The sequence below is a fragment of the Protomyctophum bolini genome (assembly GCF_963924005.1).
Source record: "Protomyctophum bolini genome assembly, chromosome: 1".
In the NCBI taxonomy this organism is placed as follows: domain Eukaryota; kingdom Metazoa; phylum Chordata; class Actinopteri; order Myctophiformes; family Myctophidae; genus Protomyctophum; species Protomyctophum bolini.
This window is the reverse complement of record NC_137862.1, coordinates 36,536,111-36,557,284: the sequence shown is the minus strand read 5'-3', so window position 1 is coordinate 36,557,284 and position 21,174 is coordinate 36,536,111. Positions and strand designations below refer to the sequence as shown.

Sequence of the window (21,174 nt, the reverse complement as noted above, 5' to 3'; positions counted from 1 at the left end):
ATTGCTATTTCCGAACATTTTGATTGGTAAGAATAACTTAGTAACTTTGAACATTTTTTCATCTTATTGAGATCCCTGGCACAAACTCTTTTCAAACAGGGGCTAAAAATGCATTAATTTGAGAACCACTGACTTAATGTTTGTCATCTTCCTTGTGCTTAAAATGCAATGCCAATTCCATTGGCCCCTGGGACGCTTTGTTCATCTCACCAGCTGAAGAGTGTGATATTGTTTATGCTATTTATTAGTTTTTTGTGTTTGTGGTCTTGTGTATTCAGTGAGAGCCAGAACTGAGCGAATTCATCACAATTTATTTTTTATATTCATATCATGTAATACGGTACTTCATACGTGTTTACATTTTCTTTTGTTATTTATTTCTTGTGTAAATACATACGTATTTTGCTAATATAGGGATTGAAGGAACCCGGAAAAGGGCCATGCGGTTGCTTTGTACATATTTAATAAAACTTCCTGTTGGTTTGAAAGCAGACAGCAGCAGTGACCAAGACACAGTTACTTTACTAACAGGCATTAGCCTGTTAGTACAGTATACTTAGTTGACCATGAAAAGGGAGTCTTTGGGAATTACTTTGCTGTTTGATATGTCTGGTTTAAGTATGTTAAGTTGATGGTCTTGTGTGTCTGTGAACCAAACCAATGCTTGTAGCAATGGTTTTATGGAAGAAAATGCCATATCTTTCTGATTTACGTCATCAAACGGCAATACAGGAATTCAACCTCTGCATAACAAGTCATTTCATGGGGTGTGCAAGTTTTGTTTCTTTCTAAAAAGCCCATGTATGAACACAAAAAACACACATTTGAATAACATGCAACTCAACAAAACTATTAATATACTTTCTTACTTTATGCTTTTGAAATCCAAATCATGTGTAAGAAACTTGAAGTTGCATTTTTGTGCTATTCTACTGTATGTTCATCTTTATTGTTCCTGACTGAAGCTCATAATGTACTATGAGTGGATTGTGAATGTACTGTGTTGTGTGAGCTGTTTTCCATTGCCATACGCAGTATTAGAATGTCTGTACATACAAAAAAGAAAAAAGAAACTTGTCTAGTTGTGTGCTCATGTAAAAACAAGTCACACGGTTTAATCACTGCAAACATCTTGCCTCCTGTATGTTGGCTTTCAGCCTTGTGAGAAAGAGAACTGTGAATCACACACACTGTGACAGAAATAGCCTTACCGGCGGGTAATGGTTTTAAAAATGCATTGTACTAAAGATCTAACCATATGAACATTATCTGTGTGCATGCCTCCTAAGATAGTATCAAGTCATTGTGGCAAGATAATAAACTCTAAGCTAAACCCGGCTATTTTTTGTTGACTGAATCAACCAACAAACTGAATGTGATGTACAGTAAGTACCACAATGTAATCTGCCCATAATGAAGTATTATGTTTGGAACTATCTGCTAACTACTTTGACTTTGATCCTCTGGTTCCCCCTGGTGTGTGTAACTGAGAGGTGCAAGTTATGTGTTAAGGACAAAAAGGCATACAATTTTTCCCATTTTTCGTACCATTTTATTTCATAATATATTTTTTTGTGTCATTTATTTTTACTATTAAACATAGCATTTCATATTTAGGGACAATTACATTTGTTTTAAAAAATAGTTACATAGTTACAAAATTATACAAAATTGTCAAACAGGAATTAGCCAGCTTGAAATTTTAACATTGGCACTATCACATAAAATAAATGATTGGGTAATACAAAACAGAAATGTTGTGATTCTCTGCCTCTGTAGCCATACCTGCTTTGAAGGCAGTCATTTGTCTTCATGTTTGTTTTTAATAGATTTTTGTTTGTCTTTTGCCTTATGCCTCATCAGTATGCTGTTCCATTCTCAGTCTATGAACACTGTCTCACTAACGATGGTCAGATTAAGCCTTAATCATTATATTAAGGCTTCTGGTCACTCTGGTCACACTTCAACATGACCTTTACCCCCTGACCCTGACGAGTGGTCTCAAAGGCCTGGACCGCCTGCTCCAGAGGAAAACGATGGGTCACGAGGGGCTTCACGTTGACCTTTCCCGACGCCAACATGGCTATGGCCATCGGCCAGCTGGAACACAGTCAGAAACAATATCTTAAGGGCTGGATCATGTCACCATGATTACACTAATCACACACAGATCAAGGAAGTACGCTTGAACACGTCGCAAATCCTGAGCCGCTGTGAGGTTGTCAACCATGTCAAATTTGTCAATGGATGCATTTTGTCAGTTGGTCCAACTGAATTCTGAAAGATCTACATTGAGCGTACCAGCGAAAATGGATGTACTTACGTATTGCAGTAGCGGAACACTCCTCTGATGTCTACCTCTCTGACAGCGGCATTGATCAAAGGAACAGTGGCCATCTCTGAGCCTAGACCCACCAGCACCAATACACCACCTGAACGTGTTGCCTGGGAAGGAACAAACCACATATATTGCTTTGACTATTCAACAGAAAGAGAACAAACTAGATAAAGACTGCACAGCTAGGGGCACAGCTAGGTCTCCACCAGGGCAGGTCAGGTTGTGGCCTCCTGGTGGTGCTATAATAGGCCAATGTGAAAAGGGTGAGATAAATTCCTCAGCCTAGAAGGAAAGTGTGAAAGATTTCATGTAAATTGCACGCTGCATTCATGATTTGAGGCTTTTTGTTCAAAACGGGCCAACCCTGCAAACTTTGGAAGCCAATGTTAGCCAATTAGGATGGAATATGAAATATCGGACACATCCGTCTTGAACACGTGACATGACTATAGAGATAGTGTGTAACGATTTGCGGGATTTTTTGACAGAATCTGTGTTTTTCAAAAGTCGGAGATTTGGGGCAGAGTTTCATCGTTGGCATCCAATTCAAGGATGCTCTGATCGGGCTGAAACCCTTGCACAAATGTGGAGTCATACATCATAGATATGCCACAGACTCACATTAAGTTTGAGATCCACAATTATTTTCTGGTATTCTTGCTGTTTGAGCGGCGCTAGCCCCTCCTATGCACAGCTTTGTGTGTATGAGCACGGAATGTGATGATTTGATTGGCTGAGCAGTGAGCACGGATATGTGATGTATGATGATGGATGATAAAAGCGCCCCTCACTTCACACGTGTGATTTTTAGTTACATAATTAACATAATACTGTATGCTAATAATAGCCTGGGTTCCGTGAATTGTTTTGTCTCCGTGAATATAATAATGCTTCCGTGTCCAATTCACTATTCAGTAACAGTGTTTGAAGATATAGTTTTATTCGAGTGCTGGGTTGATAGTTTGTCTGAAGGCACTGGTATCTTTAATGCAACTGAATGGTCTAGTAGTGATAGAAGTCACGTACATATATGGCCGTTTGAATGCTGCTCTCAACACCAGTGCATTCAATAGTAATGTGAGGCTGATATCCTAGTGTGTCCTCTACAGTCTTAGCCAGAGCCTGAGGTCCATCGTCTTTCTTGACCATCAGTGGAAAGTCTGCACCCAACTCCTTGGCCATTGCCAGACGCTCAGAGGACAGATCTATAGAAGGTAACGACAGCAACAATCAATGAATATCAGAAAGGGGAGTTTACTCTAGTTCTGTCCATTACATCAGAGGTTGAGACTGTGAGAAGATGCTACAGACTGTATGATGTTGTAAAAATGCTTCCAATATTTCTAATGATCATTGATGAGATTAATCAATAAAGAATAATCCACAAATCACTTTTGGTGTGGTTTAAATATTGCAAACATTTGAAGCATAGAAATGAAAACTCATACACTATTGGGCTCCATTAGTCCATTTGAGAGAAAATGTATTGCAGACTAAGGGCTGTATTTTGCGTGTTTTAAGTACCAGGTCTTATTCCCTAACTTGAGTAAACTAAAGACCTGGAGGCGTGATCAATGCCATTTGGCTATTCTGAGTGGCCAAAGACAAAATACAAGTGCTGTCACTGCTGTGACATTTCGAGCTTGCACTCTTCTTCATTCTCATGAAGAGGGCAAGTTTGAAACATCACAGCACTTAGTGGGTGCAATACAGATTATTTTAAAATGGAGCAGTATGCAAGCGTTTTGTTTTCTTTAGTACTGTACTGTTTCGCTCAGCACCTGTCCAATTTTGGGCTTTGGATGTGCATGTCCTCATTACTTGCGCAAGCACTTGAACATGTCAGAACAACTCACAGACATTCGGCATAGCTCAATACCATAAGGCTTGCTACATTGTTACCAATCTTGGCCAACTTATTACACAAAGACTTCTGTCTGCAAATGCAACATACAATAGTGAACTACTTGAGATAGTAGTGTTGTTTATTGTGTTTCTTACCAGTAATTACCACTTGCGAGGCTCCCATTGCCTTTGCTACTAGCAGACAGACCAGTCCAATAGGTCCTATAAAAAGAGAGTAAAGAACAGAAGAATAAATTACAAGAAATGTTTATACTTTATACGTATAACTAAAAGGTTCAGAGAAGGAACAAAAATATATGCATGAATTAACACATTTGAATTTTAGCTAGTGAGTGCCAGTGGTTATTGTTTACAACATAATCAATATTTATCATTACACCTGCACAGTTGAACCAGCCCTTTTGTTTTACAGTGAGAATGGCTAAATACTGTAACTTACAAAGTTAGTCTGTTTTTGCTAATGTAGAGGTTATGTTAAATATTAAGCCTGTTACAAGTGGTGTTCAGGTTCATTGGATTTGTTAAGTCAGTATGAGTCTCACTTTCACGATCACGCCCACTTTTGTGTTGCCCGTACACATAGCAAGCTTACAGTACGTGCATGGGCATGTTAATAAACTGTGATTGTTCTTAAATCTTTACTGTGACCATCTCTGGTTGACGGTTGTAGACTGCTAATCTAATTAACTCAAATTCAAATGAAAAAGGATTCACATGCTCATGGTGTGTACCAGTGTCATGGTTGAGGATGTTACTATGTATGTTACTACGGACTATGTACTTATGTAGAGGCCTTTAGTTGACAACAGACAAATGACACAGCAAATTCTCACCTGAACCACAGATGAGCACACTGCTGCCGAGGGAAACTCACCTGGACCACAGATGAACACACTACTGCTGAGGGAAACTCACCTGAACCACAGATGAGCACACTACTGCTGAGGGAAACTCACCTGAACCACAGATGAGCACACTACTGCTGAGGGAAACTCACCTGGACCACAGATGAGCACACTACTGCAGAGGAAAACTCACCTGAACCACAGATGAGCACACTGCTGCTGAGGGAAACTCACCTGAACCACAGATGAGCACACTACTGCAGAGGGAAACTCACCTGAACCACAGATGAGCACACTACTGCTGAGGGAAACTCACCTGAACCACAGATGAGCACACTACTGCTGAGGGAAACTCACCTGGACCACAGATGAGCACACTACTGCTGAGGGAAACTCACCTGAACCACAGATGAGCACACTACTGCTGAGGGAAACTCACCTGAACCACAGATTAGCACACTACTGCTGAGGGAAACTCACCTGAACCACAGATGAGCACACTACTGCCGAGGGAAACTCACCTGAACCACAGATGAACACACTACTGCTGAGGGAAACTCACCTGAACCACAGATGAGCACACTACTGCCGAGGGAAACTCCAGCCCTGCGACAGGCATGGATTCCTACCGACAGAGGTTCAATTAAGGCCCCCTCCTCAAATGTAACATTGTCTGGCAACCTAGATAGTTAGTGAAAATAAAGAAAAGGTACAGTAAAGACTAAAGAGAGAATAGAAAATTAAAAACAAAAGTCAGTGTTAAGCAAGAAAGACAGTTATTTTGTAACTGCTTATGAGCAATAACTGAAAGAAGTTGTGAAACAGTGGAACTGCATGATAATATACTTATAGCAGAAGTTAGCACTGTGTTTGTAGTATCTGCACAGGTTTCCATCATCAGGAGGTGTGGCACAGAAGAAGATGGTGGGAGACAAGTTATAACGTCCCGATTTGAAGAACTCATCCATCTCACGGGGCACACCAGGTTCAATTGCCACTCTGTCCCCTATTGAATGCAAGCAGTTTATAGGACATTAAAACGTTCTAGATGTCATAACAGTGTGAATGAACTTGTTATATGCCTACTGTGAGATATTGCAACAACAGTGAATGTATGCTGTACAAACTAATGTAATTTACACATCACAGCTTCAACAATATTATGCTCAATGTTAAGGTCACATTCACAACACCAACTCTATTATGTATACCACTGTTGTGCCCTATTTAAAAGACTAAAAAGGAGAAGCTACACAATTATTACTTACTTGACATGAATAATAACCAAACCAGAATAGCATTTCTGCTGGATTTCTGACAGACTGCACCTATAGTCTTACCTGGTTTGAGGTCCTTGACTGACGACCCAACCTTCACAATCCGCCCGGCTGCCTCATGCCCAAGGACCATGGGCTTTTTCAGCACAAAGTCCCCGATGCGGCCGTGCTGCCAGTAATGGACGTCTGATCCACAAATCCCAACAGAGTGCATCTGGATCAGGACCTCTATAGGTACAGTCAAAGAGTTAACGAGAGTTTAGAAATGGAACCAAAAGGACCTGTAAGGGTGTGAGTTACAAATGGATACATTAACACTGAGGATACAGCATGCCATACACAATAATGCAATGAATTTTTATGATTGAAAACAAGCCAAATGCCAAAAGGTTTTTCTGGTTTCATTCTTTTAGCAGACCTTGTATTGCAGTGTAGCTATATACTTCCCTGTGCATGCATGTCCTTGCAAACTAAACTTAAAGTATTCATTTCAATCAATCAAACATTCATTTCGTTTGGATATCATAATGCAACACGATATTTTTCCCAAATATTACATAAATAAATAAAATAAAATACAAAAATAAAGCAGATAACTTAATTGGATTGTTCTGTACCATTCGGCCCTGGTTCAGGGATAGGGCGTTGCTCCTGTTTAAAGTAGGAATAAAACAATGCTGTCAAAAAGATACAAAGTTGTAGTGTAAACTATAGCAGATATTAAAGATTAGATTGTGGCTGAATTGTCGTTTTGTCGTACCAGTCTGAGGTCCCCTTTAGCATGAACTACTACGGACAGATTGTCTTTCTCCATGACAGATGCAGGAATTTGAATAACAATTTAGCAAAAATATGTATTTGAGGAAGGACAGTGCAGTCACCGACGTCTGGTTTTAGGATTTTTTTGTTGTTGACTGAACTGAGCTCCGTGAGGACCCTATGGTGAGGACTGAGCTCAGCTCAAAGTACACTCTTCCTGGCTCGTGTGGGCAGCAACCAAAACAAAGCACCTGATTGGTTTAACACTTGAAGAGGTGGCACTGTAGGTTGTGAACTTGTGGAAATCCTTATCTAGTCTGAAAGTAATATTATTTCAATTGTATGATTATATATAATCATATATATTTATACAATCTATATAATCTATCGTATAGAAATATGTGTGTATTCATTTCTGTGCCAGGAGCGCTTTATTCTTGCGTCCTTCTTTGGCCAATCAAAGGAGACCTACAGAACCAGGAAGTGTATCTATGGAGATTTCTGTCAATGAAGACATCGCTCCCTGGTTGGTATTATTTTAGTAGTATATTATGCAGAATGAATCATTGAATACTGTATGCATTTGTATTCATCGACAGTTATTATTCGGCTTTAATTATTTAATAAGAATACATTATAATATGTGTGTGTAATATATTGAAGACATGACAACTCTACTCTTTCCCCTGAATGAGATGCAGTCTGACTCAGAACAGAACAATTCCATAGCATGAAGTAACTCAACTGACCAAATGCTTATTATGCATGATGTGTATATTGAAAGTCCCTTTCCCACAAAGAAATACTATACTCCTTAACCTCAACATTTTCATAATAAAATTACACCAATTTTGGAGAACAGCAGACAGTCAGACATTGGCACAGAGTACACTACAGTGAGCCCTGGGCCGTTCCTGGGGCTCTGGGTGTTCTGGGGACCCCCACATGCGCAACTCTGTCATTTCTCAACAGTTTTGGATGCGGGGTGGCTCGCTGGAACCGGGCCGGCCCTCCTTGGTCAGCAGAGTTTGAACAATTGCTCTTGCCCAAGCAGGGAGCACCTTTCTGAGCTTCAGTATGAGGCCTTTGTGTCAGACAGTGTCATAGTAGGCAGCTGTGAGGTCAAGAAACACAGCCCCTGTCTTTAATCTGTTCTCGAAACCATTTTCAATGAAGGTGGTTAGGGCCAGTACTTGTTCTCCTGTGCTGCGGTCCTTGCGGAAACCTGCCTGATCAACACAAAGAATATGCTCTACTCCTGGAGAGATACGTTGTAGTACGCTGAGTAGGGAGATTGGGCGGTAGCTTGCTGGTAGTTTGTGGTCCTTGCCAGGTTTTGGTATGGCAATTACTTTTGCTGACGCTGACGAAGGCCTGCGCGCCGAAACGCGTTTGTCTGGTGGTTTGACTGCTGCTGCGGATCCTCAACATTATTAAACAAGACTCTTACTGTCAGAATCTGAGAGTGCAGATTTTATTCTCTTCATATACATTTTCTTTGAATCTGAACCCCTGAACCCTTAAAGACTGTCTGAGTTGAGCGTGCCTTTCCCCTGACATTACTTTTGCTGTCCGCCATTTCTTTGGGATCAAGTTTGTCTGTACAATCCTGGTGTAGAGTTGTGACAGCCAGGTTAGGGCGCGGGGTCCAACATGTATCATGAACTCAGGAGAGATGTTGTCATATCCTGCTGCCTTTCCACATTTCAGGCCCTGCAGGACTTTCTCCAGTTCAGCAACCTCAAAACGCTCAGGGTTTCTTTCCTCTTCGAGTGTTCTCTAATATTTTAGCTCACTTGTAACTGCTCTTCTGGTGTGTTTGTCTTGGGTTGCTTTTTCGATAGACAGTAGGTGGGATGCAACTTGATCGGGTGTGACAGATGCTCGGCTTTGGCTAGGAGGCTTCTGTGCGGCTCCTAGGTGGCGGATGAGGCTCCAACATTTCCTGCTAGAGTGGGTGAAGTTAGCCTGGGCCGTGGCTCAGCGGACAGCGGTCCAGGCACCTTGGCTGGTAATCCAGTCTGGATCGACTTTACTGCATGTCACCCCCCCCCCCATCTCTCTCCCCATTTCCTATCAGCCTACTGTCTGTCCCTCCATAAAAAATATAAAATAAAGGCGAAAGCCACAAAAAAAGTGGGTGAAGTTCAGGTCAGCTACTGTCTCCTCCCATTTCTTTTGCCGGGCTGTAGTTAGTGATTCAATAAGATGGTCTGCTATCTCAGGGTCCCCTGATGTTTTGTAGGCTTGTAAGAGGGCAGCGCTTTCTCCGTCCAGACATGGGACGTAGAGGGGTCGGTAGCCTCGAGGGATTGCTGTGTGGGCAGCTTTGTAGATGGCACTACAGAAGCGGTGGTATGCTTCATCTTCTACAGTGATGGTGTGGAGTGGGATGGTGACGACACTCCGGTCCAGGGTTTCACTGTATTTCTTCCAGTTGACTTTGTGGGAGTTCCAGCGCATCTTCCTTGGGCTGTTTATGACTGGGAGGTGTAGGCCAATGTGTAAAAGCATGGGCCGGTGTTGACTATGTGGGAAATCGTCAAGAATGAGGATCTGTGCAGGGTAGGGCGTTACTTTCAAAGAGCTGACCCAGCACCTTTCAGGATAGTACTTTTTCCACCTGTCGGAGTTGAGTGGAGTCTGCATTTTATGTAGACTTAGATAGTATTTTATGTAGACATATACTATATACCGTATTACTTTAGTATATATGCATTTTCATTATATAGATATTCCACTGTTACTTTCTTAGCTTACGTATGATTCATGATAACTACTTTTTTATGTATTTATGTATTGCCATGTTTTTTTGTTCTTGCTTAATGTAAATCGCTATGGATTAAGAGCGTCTGTTAAATGCCTAATTGTAATTGTAAATTGTTTGGGGTCGTGTATCAGAGCAAGGTCATTTCTGCCCAGTCTGAAAGTGCCTCACCATCACCATCTACTACTGGGTATCCCCATCAGGGTGGTGGCTGTTCAAGTCCCCCACATAGATGGCAGGGTGAGGTAGGGTGGGTAAGACCTGCAGATCCCAGTTGGCACTTGGGGGCTTGTACAGTCAGACTCATTGTATGTACGTATAGACCAGAGGAAAATTATCATTAATGTGTTACAGAAGCTGTGTACACTGCCTCCCACAGTGATTGAAACTGAATATGCCAAACAATGAACTGACAAGACAACCAATGCTTTCTTATGAAATTAATATTGTATGTATTGGTAACCTATGTCACTACTAGTACTCAGTACTCACAAAGATCTGGCCAGTTTTTGCATCAAGACAAATGGTGTGCTTCATAATACACAATAATAACAACACAATGGAGACATGATCATAGTTACACAATGGTGCTTCATTTTTGTTTAAATAAGTCCACAAAACATATTGTCATTCAATGACAAAATCTCATAAGAGGATTAATTATTTGATTAATTAAATCCTCAATGTATTAAATAGCAGTTTATGTTGGCTGCAGTCAATATTTAGACTTCCATCATAATCCATATATTAGATTAGACATTAACAGACAGAACATCCAGAACCCCCAGGTTTCTTCAGGTCATCCACCCTGACATTTTCTGGAGTAAAAAAGTAAATGTGAAATGTTAAAGGTTCATGCAATAGAAACATGTTTTGTGTTACCATGTATCATTGTGTTTACATTAATGTGAATTTCAGTCTTTATATTTCATCAATCTGAGTTTTTCCATTGAATGATTTCCATTTTCTAAGGATTAAGATCCACCCCAGTTCTTTACTAATGTAAACAAGAATGAATGAGACTAACACAGCAAGATATATATGCTTACCTGTAACCAATTCACAAGACACGTTTGTTTCATTTTTAGAAGTGTCCCGATCAACCTCCATCTCATAAAACACCTCTGTTTCGTTTTGTGAAGTGTCAGATTGTTCAGAGCTGTCAAACAGAGAATACTGTAGTTCAGTTGCTTAAGCAGGTTTACCATGCAGTTCACTACTTACTTACTGTATACTAGGGGTAAAAAGTATGTTACTCTGGACATAGCCTACTTGCTGCTTCTATTCAATGTTTCATTGATTTACAATTACAATTTACAATTTAGGCATTTAGCAGCCACTCTTAATCCAGAGCGATTTACAGTAAGCAAAGAAAACACAAGGTAATACATCAAATGCATAGACATACTTAATGTAGGTCTATAGATCATATATAAACCACCGGGGGAGGGGTTGTAGATTTTGATCAGGCTTTGAAGATATGGGGGTACCGGGTGCAATACCTGTGGTTGCTTTGTAGGCCGTTATCATCTTCTGTCCAATTGCCGAATCTCTTAGGGGATCCCTGTAAATGAAAGAAAAAGTACAATAAAATAAAACATTTTATTCAATCAATGGGAAATTGTCCCTGTTATTAGACAGAGTGAGAATATAATTATATTATATCATCTTGCCTATACGCACCTCTGCTGTAAATTGCCAATTCTCTTGCTCCCAAATAAATCTTCCAACCACTTCCCTCACCTCTTAAAAGATAACAAACACACCAATCACTACATTATATACAATCCTAATGTCATATAATTACAAATAAATTAATGAATTCCTCACCTTTCTGAACACAGGCTGGAGGTAGCACATAGTGACCGATGATCACAGACATCACACTCTGGCGTCTTTCACATGCATCCAGATACAAGCTGTGAAAAACTGTCACTTCTTTCAAAAGGTAATCTTCACTCTCGAATATCCTGAAATAAAGAATGTTATATGTAATGTTACATTTAATTTATCTCTGATGTTTATAACACATAGTGTGTTGTCGTGTGGCTGTTAATTGGCTTAGAGCAGGGGTTCTCAAACCTTTTCATGTCAGAGAATATATTCAGAGAATATAAATATTCTGTCCTAGCTAACCCTGTCCCTGATATGAAAATATGTAGTGTGACTGTCTAAACTCTAATATACACCTGTGGAGACATTGATTGAAAGAAACATTAACATACTGTTGTAGGTCTACTTCCTGCTCACCTCTTAGTGTCAGGGCTGGTGGCATCTTCACTGAAAAGATAGTCTGCTGTCCTCCAGTTTGCTATGGTCCCACCCTCAGATACTGAAAGTTAATTAATGCAGTTACACATTTTCATTCATAGTCATAGCCTCATAGGCCTGCTCCCACCAGAAATCAATATTATATTATATTCCCTGTTGGGTGTAGCCACTAGCCTAGAAAGTTCACACAGTTATTAACGTTAATATTAGCTCATCTGCTTTTATGTCAAATGACTGAACGATGATGAATGTCAATGTCATATTCACATTTTAATTTCAGTTTCACTTACTCCAAAAGTTACAACATCCTTGTCGTACACTGTCTGAAAACCAGGCCGTTCTGTTATGAAACATGGTCTGTTTCTTTCAAGTCATTCGTTTAAGATTGAAACGTTGAAATGATAGCCTCATAAACCTGCGATTTTATTTGGCGCTTCTGGCACTGGCAGATGCAACATTTGATTGGTCGAAGATCGGCGAGGCTTATGAGTAGTGTAGTTGTAGGCCTATTAGCATATAAAAACAAACCTTTAAACATGTTTTTAAGATATTCCTTTATTACTATTTTGTTTTCATAAAAAAACATCAATAGAAAATAATTATTTAAAATGGGTAAAAAGACAGCAGTTCAGGCTACACGGTAACACGCAGGCTATTCTGGCCGGCTCATCGTTCACTCAATCATGCCTGGGCTACAGCTACATTAAAAACCAGAAGTTCATGATTACCACCTCTAGATGGAAGCAGAGCTTCTTATTCTAACGTAAACGTAGATCGCGGCTTTCCTAATGAATGAATTTTGAATCAATGAATCAAACAAAGAATGAATGAATGAATCAATCAAACTATAAACATTTAGCACATTTCATACGGGTGGAGAGAAATACACAGATAATAACAAATACAATTGTTATTATTGCTGGTTTGGACTGAATGTCTGAATCTATCTGAATCGCCATTGAAAGCCTGAAAGGTTATTTCAACACAGATTATTACATCGTGTTGAATTATACATTTACCTCGCGCGACACTCACCCTAAATTAGGCTATGCTACCTGTGCTCGACAGTCATGTTTCAGCCTAGGGCTATAGGCCATAGCTCTGGTCCATAAATGCCGTTGGAGCTATGGACCAGAGCTATGTAGGCCATAGAGTGTAGGGAGGCAGGCCACAGGCCACGAGGAGGGAGAGGGCGAGCTAGGCATAGTGGCATACCCATGACCCATCCATCCCGGTCGAAGAATTTCATAGGTCGCCGTCGCCTTCATTGGGTAGGCTATATTGGGTTATAAAAAGTCGTGTTTCTACCTTAGAGTATATGTTTCTACAGCAGGCTATGTGTTGCTTTTTCTGTATTGTTTTAACAATTGGGTGTCCACTGCCCACACTCTGAATCTACTGAACTACAGTAACAGTAAGCCAATATTAACCTAGCCAGAATGTGAACCAACATGTTGTGTACACCAATGTTTTATGTTAGCAATGTTTAGTCCCAGCATGTAGAAACTGCCGGATGCTAACTTGTGCATATGTTGAGCAATTTTCATAATTGGCATAATATGTGACCATACCATTAACAACCTATAGAAGGCAAAATATTTCATCATGCTTTATCTAGCATGTGATGTGTCAAACTAGGGGGTTTTCATGATGCTGAATCCATTCAAGCATTAGTTTTGCAAAAACAACACTCATTGGGCTTAAAACGGCCATGCCCACAATGTGCTGACACAAAATTGCTTAACATATGCAAGTTAGCATCCGGCAGTTTCTACATGCTGGGGACCCATACTCAACATTTCTAACATTTATACATTTGGGACTAATTTTATATGTCACACTCCACACACAGAAAAAAGGGTCAATAAGTGCCCCTCTGGCAGCAAGAAGCAGATGACAGCCTGGCTCATGATCCAACACAGACTGTTAAACTGACAGTAAACAAGTTCCCATTTCCTTCCTTACCCAGTGTATGTCACTGTTCTCTCTTGCAGTAACACTTACACCATGGAGTCCTCAGCAGCAAGAAAGGGCCTGAAATCTTCCTGGAAGAGTTGTTTCCCAATGCATCGACACCTTCATTGCTTCTTCTAATGCTGAGCTGGAGCCTGGACCATTCGTAAGCAGTTTAATTCAATTCAGTAGTGCAGTTGATTTTCAAACTTCAAACCGATATTTAATTAAAATAAAACATTTTGTATAGTTGTATATGTAAGTATACAGACTTGGTTTTGGCACACTATTTGGGAACAACTGCAGTATATTGTGGTCACATGATCACATCCCATCCGTGTGTTGTGATTTGAATACTACTACTACAAGTCTACACACTATGCATGTGACAGTAGGCTATGTGAGCACTACTATCATACAGGCACACGGACACTCAAAACAAATAGGGTCATTTTTTTTTATTAAGGCCAATAATGTCATGTAACCTTGTGTTTTATTAGAACTGGGGAAGTCTATTAAGGAAGATATTGCTGTTGGGCAGGGCCCATGGGCCATTGTGGTGTTAGTAATTGATGGGCCTCATCCACGCCAGTATGAACTCTGGAGAGACTTCTGCTTCATCACCATAGGTCGTAGGACAATCTGTTATGTGGCTTCTTTGCTCAGAAATGGCTTTGGTAGTATGCATGCAGACAGATATACTCTAGGCATATATAAATAAATACATGAAAAAATATATAATATACACCGTACATACACACTGTATGTTAATTTATTTAAGTAATTTATTATTACTTATTCTAGAGCGATTTACATTAAGCAAGAACAAAAAGCATGGGAATACATCCCATATCTAGTGTAGAGAGACAGGCAATCTGAGAACCCATCGTCAAAAATAAAGGAACAAAATCACATCACCGTGTGAAGTGAGGGGCGCTCTTATCATCGTACATCGCCATGTCGATTTTCTCGTCCACATATGATGTAAATCCATTCATTGTCAATGAGAATTTAGGGCTCCATCTCGCGCCAGGAGCCCTATTTCCTTAATTTGGGGATTTAGTATTGTGTGTAAGAGGCGGTCCCCCGTAAAAAATGCTATCTTGTGCCACCACCTAAATCCTTAAAACACCTCTGCTACCCATTGCATTATGCATAGGTTTATCAGTTACACAATTTAAATCAATCAGTGTGCCAGGTATCAAGCGAAAACGATCATTCAGGAAATCGGATTAATTAAACAGACTTGCACTGAACTATGGCGAAATCACATTGGAAATTACACCCATCTAGCATTTAATTGCCTTTCATTTGGTTGACACAAGTATCAGCTACGTGTTACTGATTATGGGGAATTTTACATTATTTTAAATCCATTACATATTTGCTGCATAATGGGGGTGATAAGGTGATGAAACTGAATGAGGGAATCGCGCACAATGCGCCTTGGTACAAATCTAATAACTTCTTTGACTAGACAATTAAACACAATGAGCACAAGGATTTGACACTGCTGATTATTACAAACACAGATTTGTACATTACATTACACTACATTATGCATAGGTTTGGTTTGGGGCGGCGTTACGCGACTTAAACCAATCAGTGTGCCAGGTGCCATTGCCTTTAAGAGATCCATTAACCATAATCCATTATGCCCTGGAGTGAGCCTTATGGAAGAGCAACGCGTGCTGCCTTGGAATACATTTGTTTTGTGTGTCCAGTATCTGACTATCTGTCATCCACTCCGTGACAACTCACTTGTGCTGCAAAAGTTTTCATGTCAAGGACCACAGAATTTATTTGTATTTGGCTGCGGATCCCCATCTGAGAATAAATGTGTGTGAAGTGAGGGGCGCTCACTGTATTTATGTCGGCCACATGATGATGTCTTACATTGTCATTTAGTGCCTTAAAACAAACCAACAAGTCCAGCTAAGTCCATAGACCTAGCTGGTAAACGATGTACGTCCTAAGTGTTCTAAACAAACCCCATAGGCTTGGCTGTCATATTTGAAAAAGACGTCATCTTCAAAAGCCATGCATTGGAGTGTCGCGATATAAATAAATATTTTCAAATATACAATGTACAGTATAGGTTTAAAGTGGTTTAAACCACTGCACTAGTGGATGGTTTCTTCTTGTGGCCTCTTCGTCATACTGGCGCCTCCTCATAGTGGCTGTGGTTGGGATCATATCATAGATGATCCTATTGCCATGACAACAGTGGGAGGCAACCATGTTTTATCACACAAGTTACAACCCCCACCAACATGCTCCTTCCAGAGAAATAAAGCTCAGGAATGCTGTGTGGGGCAACCAATACATTTGCAGAAATATGCAGAAATCAAGAAAATGTTCTTATGCTGTTTGACCTCACTAGTCCACAAATCCTTGAGTGTTTAACAATGCTATTAAATGTTCTTGAATTTTGCTCTCATGCACAAACTTGGGGGAAGAAATATATTCATTTTAAATAGCTTGATCTAGCTTGATACTAATATGTGACAATGATAATTCCGCATTGGCTGTTGCTTTTATGGGAAAACAGCACCACAATAACTCCAGTGATTGGCTAGGCCTTCTGGTCCTTTTCACAACTCTGAACTTGGAAAGGCTGCTTTCAGAATTGGTGCACCTGATTCTTGGAATCTCTTGCAACAAGAACTTAAACTTAAAACCTTGGCATCAATTGGACATTTTAGGATTTTACCTGTATGTTGCTGTTTTAACTGATTTCTGAATATGTAATTGTTTTGGATTGTTTTTGTTGTACAGTAACTAATTGTTGTTGTATTACTTATTTTTTATTGTTTATATGTAATCTTGGCATCATTGTAAATGAGGGGCTCCCTCAATGGTCTCTCCGAGAATTTAAATATGTTACAGGTTGAATGAATAAATGATATGATAGATTTGGGCATCCTGTGTGCCACACCCTCACCTGTCCCTCTTCCCATTCAGCTTAGGACCTCCAGGCCATCAGGGGTGTTTCCAGTTAGTATCCTGGTGGACCTATCAATTTACCCATGTTTGTTATTATGTTATCGTAAAGTCTCTCTTCACTGCATGGCCATAATTCTGTCTGTATATAGCATACTGACAGAAATTGTTGTACAGCTGTTTTAATTGGATGGTTCACTTCAGATGAATCATATAGCTTACGTCCATGGGAAAATTCAAGTGGTTACACTGATTGAGTGGTGGAGTTGTGAGAGCAACAGCTTTACTGGAAAGGATAAATAACGAGCAACATACAGAAGTGAAAAGTCAGGAGGAAAACAATGTTAGACAGTATGATTCATCCTGATGTCCTACAGTATGGTACAGTAGGTCGTAGAGGTTAATGACTTTGGTGTGTGTGCTGCATTTGTGTCCTCATGTTGTTGCTGTTAGTCTTCGGTATAAACCTAACCTTGTGGGCTCTATCGTATCCCTTACCCGCAAGCATTAAACACTTTCCGTGAATTATGCATTTAGGAGCGTCCACTATGCGTAATCGGTATCTTGCGGCCACATAACCCACTATTCATTTTGCTGACTCCTATATTTGCGGGTGGCGGTGTGTCTGTACTCATGTCTGTACGCGCTTTCCCTATATTTGCTTTTCTTATGCACACAGGTTTAGGACATTATTATTATTATTGCTAATTATCTGTTTTGGGGGGAAATAAGTGAAAGTGTGCCTGTAGATGTTTATACATATTGAACCAATGAAAAGTATTAACAATGGGGCTGTCACAATTATTACATAATTGCCAAATCTCAGTTATTTGAGATTAAGGCAATTATAGTGTATAATCTAATCGTTTCCAAACATTTTCAAAAATATATTTACAAACACATGATACATGTGAGTTTGTAGATCAACTACATGTATACACAGTTCTTTGTATATTCAAGTTATTTGTCTGCCCTGTGCACATTCAAAGCCTAATTATGAAAGCCTATTTCACAACTAATGTTAGTAACTAATGTTACTCTTAAAAAGTGTAGGCATAATAAGCTTTGGCTTCAGCCTACACCTTTTCGGTGCTAAACCTGAACATATAACACAACTGTCTTTAAAAATGTAAGTACAGAAATAAACTATTCATTCATAATGTGACAGCCCTAATTAACAAGAGCTTGAGACTAAATAATAACTACATTGGATCCATTGCAACACAAGTTTGTTTTTTTCCAACAGTTTTGGACATACAAGGTTTCCGCCCGACAGCGATGATGCACACAGAGAAGATGCTAGTCAAGCTGGGTTTCAATCAAGATGAAAGACAGGTAATATAACATGTTGTCAGCTTGACTTCCATACTGCATGTATTGCACAGTGCATACCGCATATAGTGCTTAGGGCTTGGTATTGGCAAGGACATCACAATATCACAACACACGCTTCATGATGCGATTTGTAATAGAAGGATTTACTCGATATATACAGTCAATAGAGGTGGAAATCTGCCTACTGACTACTATAACATTATATTAGTACATATTATGATAAAACATGATGTGGCTCTGTATTGCGTACTGTATATAAACATTAATACAGAAGTAATTTAAAAAGCATATTAGCAGCATTCCCCCCTAGAAAAAGCATACAGTGATTCTGCTGATAAGATATCAATATGGGCGCTCCACACTCGAGTGGCACAGGTCTACGGTCCTGTCCACCATGGCGGAGACTGGGGTTAGAATCCTCCGTGGTTAGATGTGTTCATGAGAGCCATCGCTGTCGTTGCTCATGTGGTTCCTACATTTTGACCAGGGAGCCTGTCCTGTCTGCTGCGGTAGAAAGAATACTGTGTGTACTTTCATATGTTAAGTCCTGCCGGTAAAACGTCCTCATTGTCAGGTGAAAAGAAGCCGCCTTGACATCATGTGTGTCGGAGGAGATACTGTAAGTGGTTGTCTGTGCTCTTCCTAGGACTAACTGTAGGAGTTAGCAGTGACAAGGGATTAGAATAAACAGAGAATCAGTAATGGAATCATAACTAAATTGGGAGAAGAAAACAAGGATATTAATATTCCTATTTTACGTTGTATAATCTTTCTAAATGCATGAATTGTTGTGATTGGCATTTGGGTTGGGACCTCAGTCACTTTGGTAAGGCACGAGGCAACCTTCCCTGCCAAGGTTATAGACTAATGCATGAGCGACTACTGGATACCTATCGATACGAGGGGCTGGACAATCCATAGTATTGTGAAAAATAACATTGTGATACATGGCTGTATTGATTTTCTTTGCACAACCTTTCTCAGTGAATAATGAGCTGTGTGTAATGACTGTGCAGTATTTCCCCTGTTAACTCTTAGAATGCAACCTCTATTGCTTGTGTCCAAATGTGTCAAGTCCCTTCCTCTTGAGCTGAACCAACAACATCAAAGCAGCGTGTGTCACATCGCAGGTGTTGAAGGATTAAGGCCACCGCTGGATGTGCTTTCATGCTCAGCCAGATCTTTGATGTGGTGTTTCATTCATGCCAATCCTAAAACTGCCATGAACCTCAAATGTCCTATTTTTACTTGACTGAAAAATGTGTCAAGTGGCTTCATGCTTTCTCACTGAGCTGCACGAAAGTGGATTGAATACAAAACAAAATTAACCATTTTAAATAAGCATAAGCACCAATTCATAGCAGATGAGAAGAGAGCCCGACACCACTCCATTTGATACATTCATTGATTGATTGATTGATTGATTGATTGATTTGATTTGATTTTTATTAAGGATCCCCATTAGCTGGTGCCATAGCAACCAGCTAGTTTTCCCGGGGTCCACAAAAGAATAAACATTCCAGTACACATACAATTACAAATACACATTTGTTAAAAAGTCAGTATTCAACTTGATTCATTATGCTTTCTTTGCTTAATTTCAGTTGTGTGTGAATCGAGTTGATCGAGTCAGTTAGAATTTCCACTAATTGTCAATGTTTTCAATTTAATGTGGTTTGTCCTTCTATTTATTTAAACCGTTAGCAAAAGAGAGGTGTTACTTGGAAGCATGGTAGGACTGCACAATTTTGGCCAAAATGATCACGACATCACGCATTGTGAGCTGGTAGAGTGGGTATTTTCAGTAGGCTAAGTGACACCGTTGTACGGCATAGTATAAATTTGGCTTTATTCATGGCTGTGGAGTCGGAGGTTATTAACGAAATAACTAAAACTAGAATAGGAGAAAAAAACGAAAAAGACAAAAAAAGAAACCCATTTAGTTAAACTTGACCCGAATTTGAACCCGGTCTCCTGAGCAAATGCTGACATTTTTTGCCATTGAGTAATTGAGCCTGCCTGCTTGTTCAGGGGAGAAATGGCATCTTGTTGTTGATGTTCAGGTCAAAACTTGTGTCAAACCAGAAGCAGGATGGTGTCAAAGGCCATGTCTCACCTACAGTACAAAGGATCTAAATATCTCAATAGAAGAACAGGGAGACTAAATACAACCACTGCAATTGTTATAAGTTATATTCATACTTTACCATACAGATTGGACAAACTTAAAACTAATCTAACCGTAACTAGCAAACCAGTTTTAAACACAAATTAAAACTAAACTGAAATTGAAAACGAAAACTCTTGATAGATTAATATACTTTGAGTTAATTGCCCAGACCTAGTCTAGATCCTAGCAGGTAGGCTGATGCACCAGGAGAACATCTGAATGTTCCTCATTTGAATGATTGCTCATCTCTTCATGGGGATAACCTGATGGTTCTATTCTATTCTATTCTATTCTATTCTACTTTCCCAAACAGTTCCAATTTCCATCGCATTTCAAACACCTCCATCGCATTTTAATGTTGCTAACTTACACCTGCAGTAAGTATAGTACCTTTCAGACGGGGAGTAAGTAAGGCCTGGATCAGCGACAGGTCTGGTCCAGGTCTGCTCATGAGGGGCACGGGACGCGTAGTGTGAAGAAACTAGTTAGTTGTTTTGAGATTATGTGAGACAAATGGCAAAAATGTAAATATCAACATTCAGACAAGCAAAGTCATTTTGGTTGTTATTTGATAAAGATATATTCAGTAATAAGTATAATATCACTTATTTTTTGTTTTGTATATGTACCATATAAGGAGTTCCTCCCTG

The 21,174-nt window shown here is 39.8% G+C and overlaps 2 protein-coding genes across 2 annotated transcripts; both read right to left on the bottom strand.

The window, feature by feature from the left end:
• Positions 1 to 1,540: 1,540 nt before the first annotated feature.
• Positions 1,541 to 7,262, bottom strand: sord (sorbitol dehydrogenase). Its single transcript, XM_080785729.1, has 9 exons — positions 7,087 to 7,262; positions 6,944 to 6,977; positions 6,390 to 6,554; positions 5,896 to 6,055; positions 5,612 to 5,730; positions 4,340 to 4,405; positions 3,365 to 3,543; positions 2,324 to 2,445; positions 1,541 to 2,100 (listed from the first exon to the last, which is right to left on the bottom strand). Exons 1-9 carry the CDS (start codon positions 7,138 to 7,140, stop codon positions 1,935 to 1,937), a joined length of 1,065 nt encoding a protein of 354 aa, XP_080641855.1. The 5' UTR covers positions 7,141 to 7,262; the 3' UTR covers positions 1,541 to 1,934.
• Positions 7,263 to 10,534: 3,272 nt separating this feature from the next.
• On the bottom strand, positions 10,535 to 12,555 carry terb2 (telomere repeat binding bouquet formation protein 2). The gene is made up of 7 exons (XM_080785056.1): positions 12,414 to 12,555; positions 12,103 to 12,184; positions 11,683 to 11,822; positions 11,536 to 11,597; positions 11,355 to 11,416; positions 10,902 to 11,011; positions 10,535 to 10,670 (listed from the first exon to the last, which is right to left on the bottom strand). The coding sequence occupies exons 1-7, from the start codon at positions 12,475 to 12,477 to the stop codon at positions 10,612 to 10,614; spliced, it is 579 nt and encodes a 192-aa protein (XP_080641182.1). The 5' UTR covers positions 12,478 to 12,555; the 3' UTR covers positions 10,535 to 10,611.
• Positions 12,556 to 21,174: the final 8,619 nt, after the last annotated feature.

Coding starts and splice junctions, on each gene's coding strand:
- sord (XM_080785729.1), bottom strand. CDS start 7,140: ATGGAGAAAGACAATCTGTCCGTAGTAGTTCATGCTAAAGGGGACCTC. Junction 6,555..6,943: donor CCCTGAACCAGGGCCGAATG/GTACAGAACAAT, acceptor CTGTACCTATAG/AGGTCCTGATCCAGATGCAC. Junction 6,056..6,389: donor AGTCAAGGACCTCAAACCAG/GTAAGACTATAG, acceptor TGCATTCAATAG/GGGACAGAGTGGCAATTGAA.
- terb2 (XM_080785056.1), bottom strand. CDS start 12,477: ATGTTTCATAACAGAACGGCCTGGTTTTCAGACAGTGTACGACAAGGA. Junction 11,823..12,102: donor ACCAGCCCTGACACTAAGAG/GTGAGCAGGAAG, acceptor TCTTTATTTCAG/GATATTCGAGAGTGAAGATT. Junction 10,671..10,901: donor GTCTTGTGAATTGGTTACAG/GTAAGCATATAT, acceptor TTTTTACTCCAG/AAAATGTCAGGGTGGATGAC.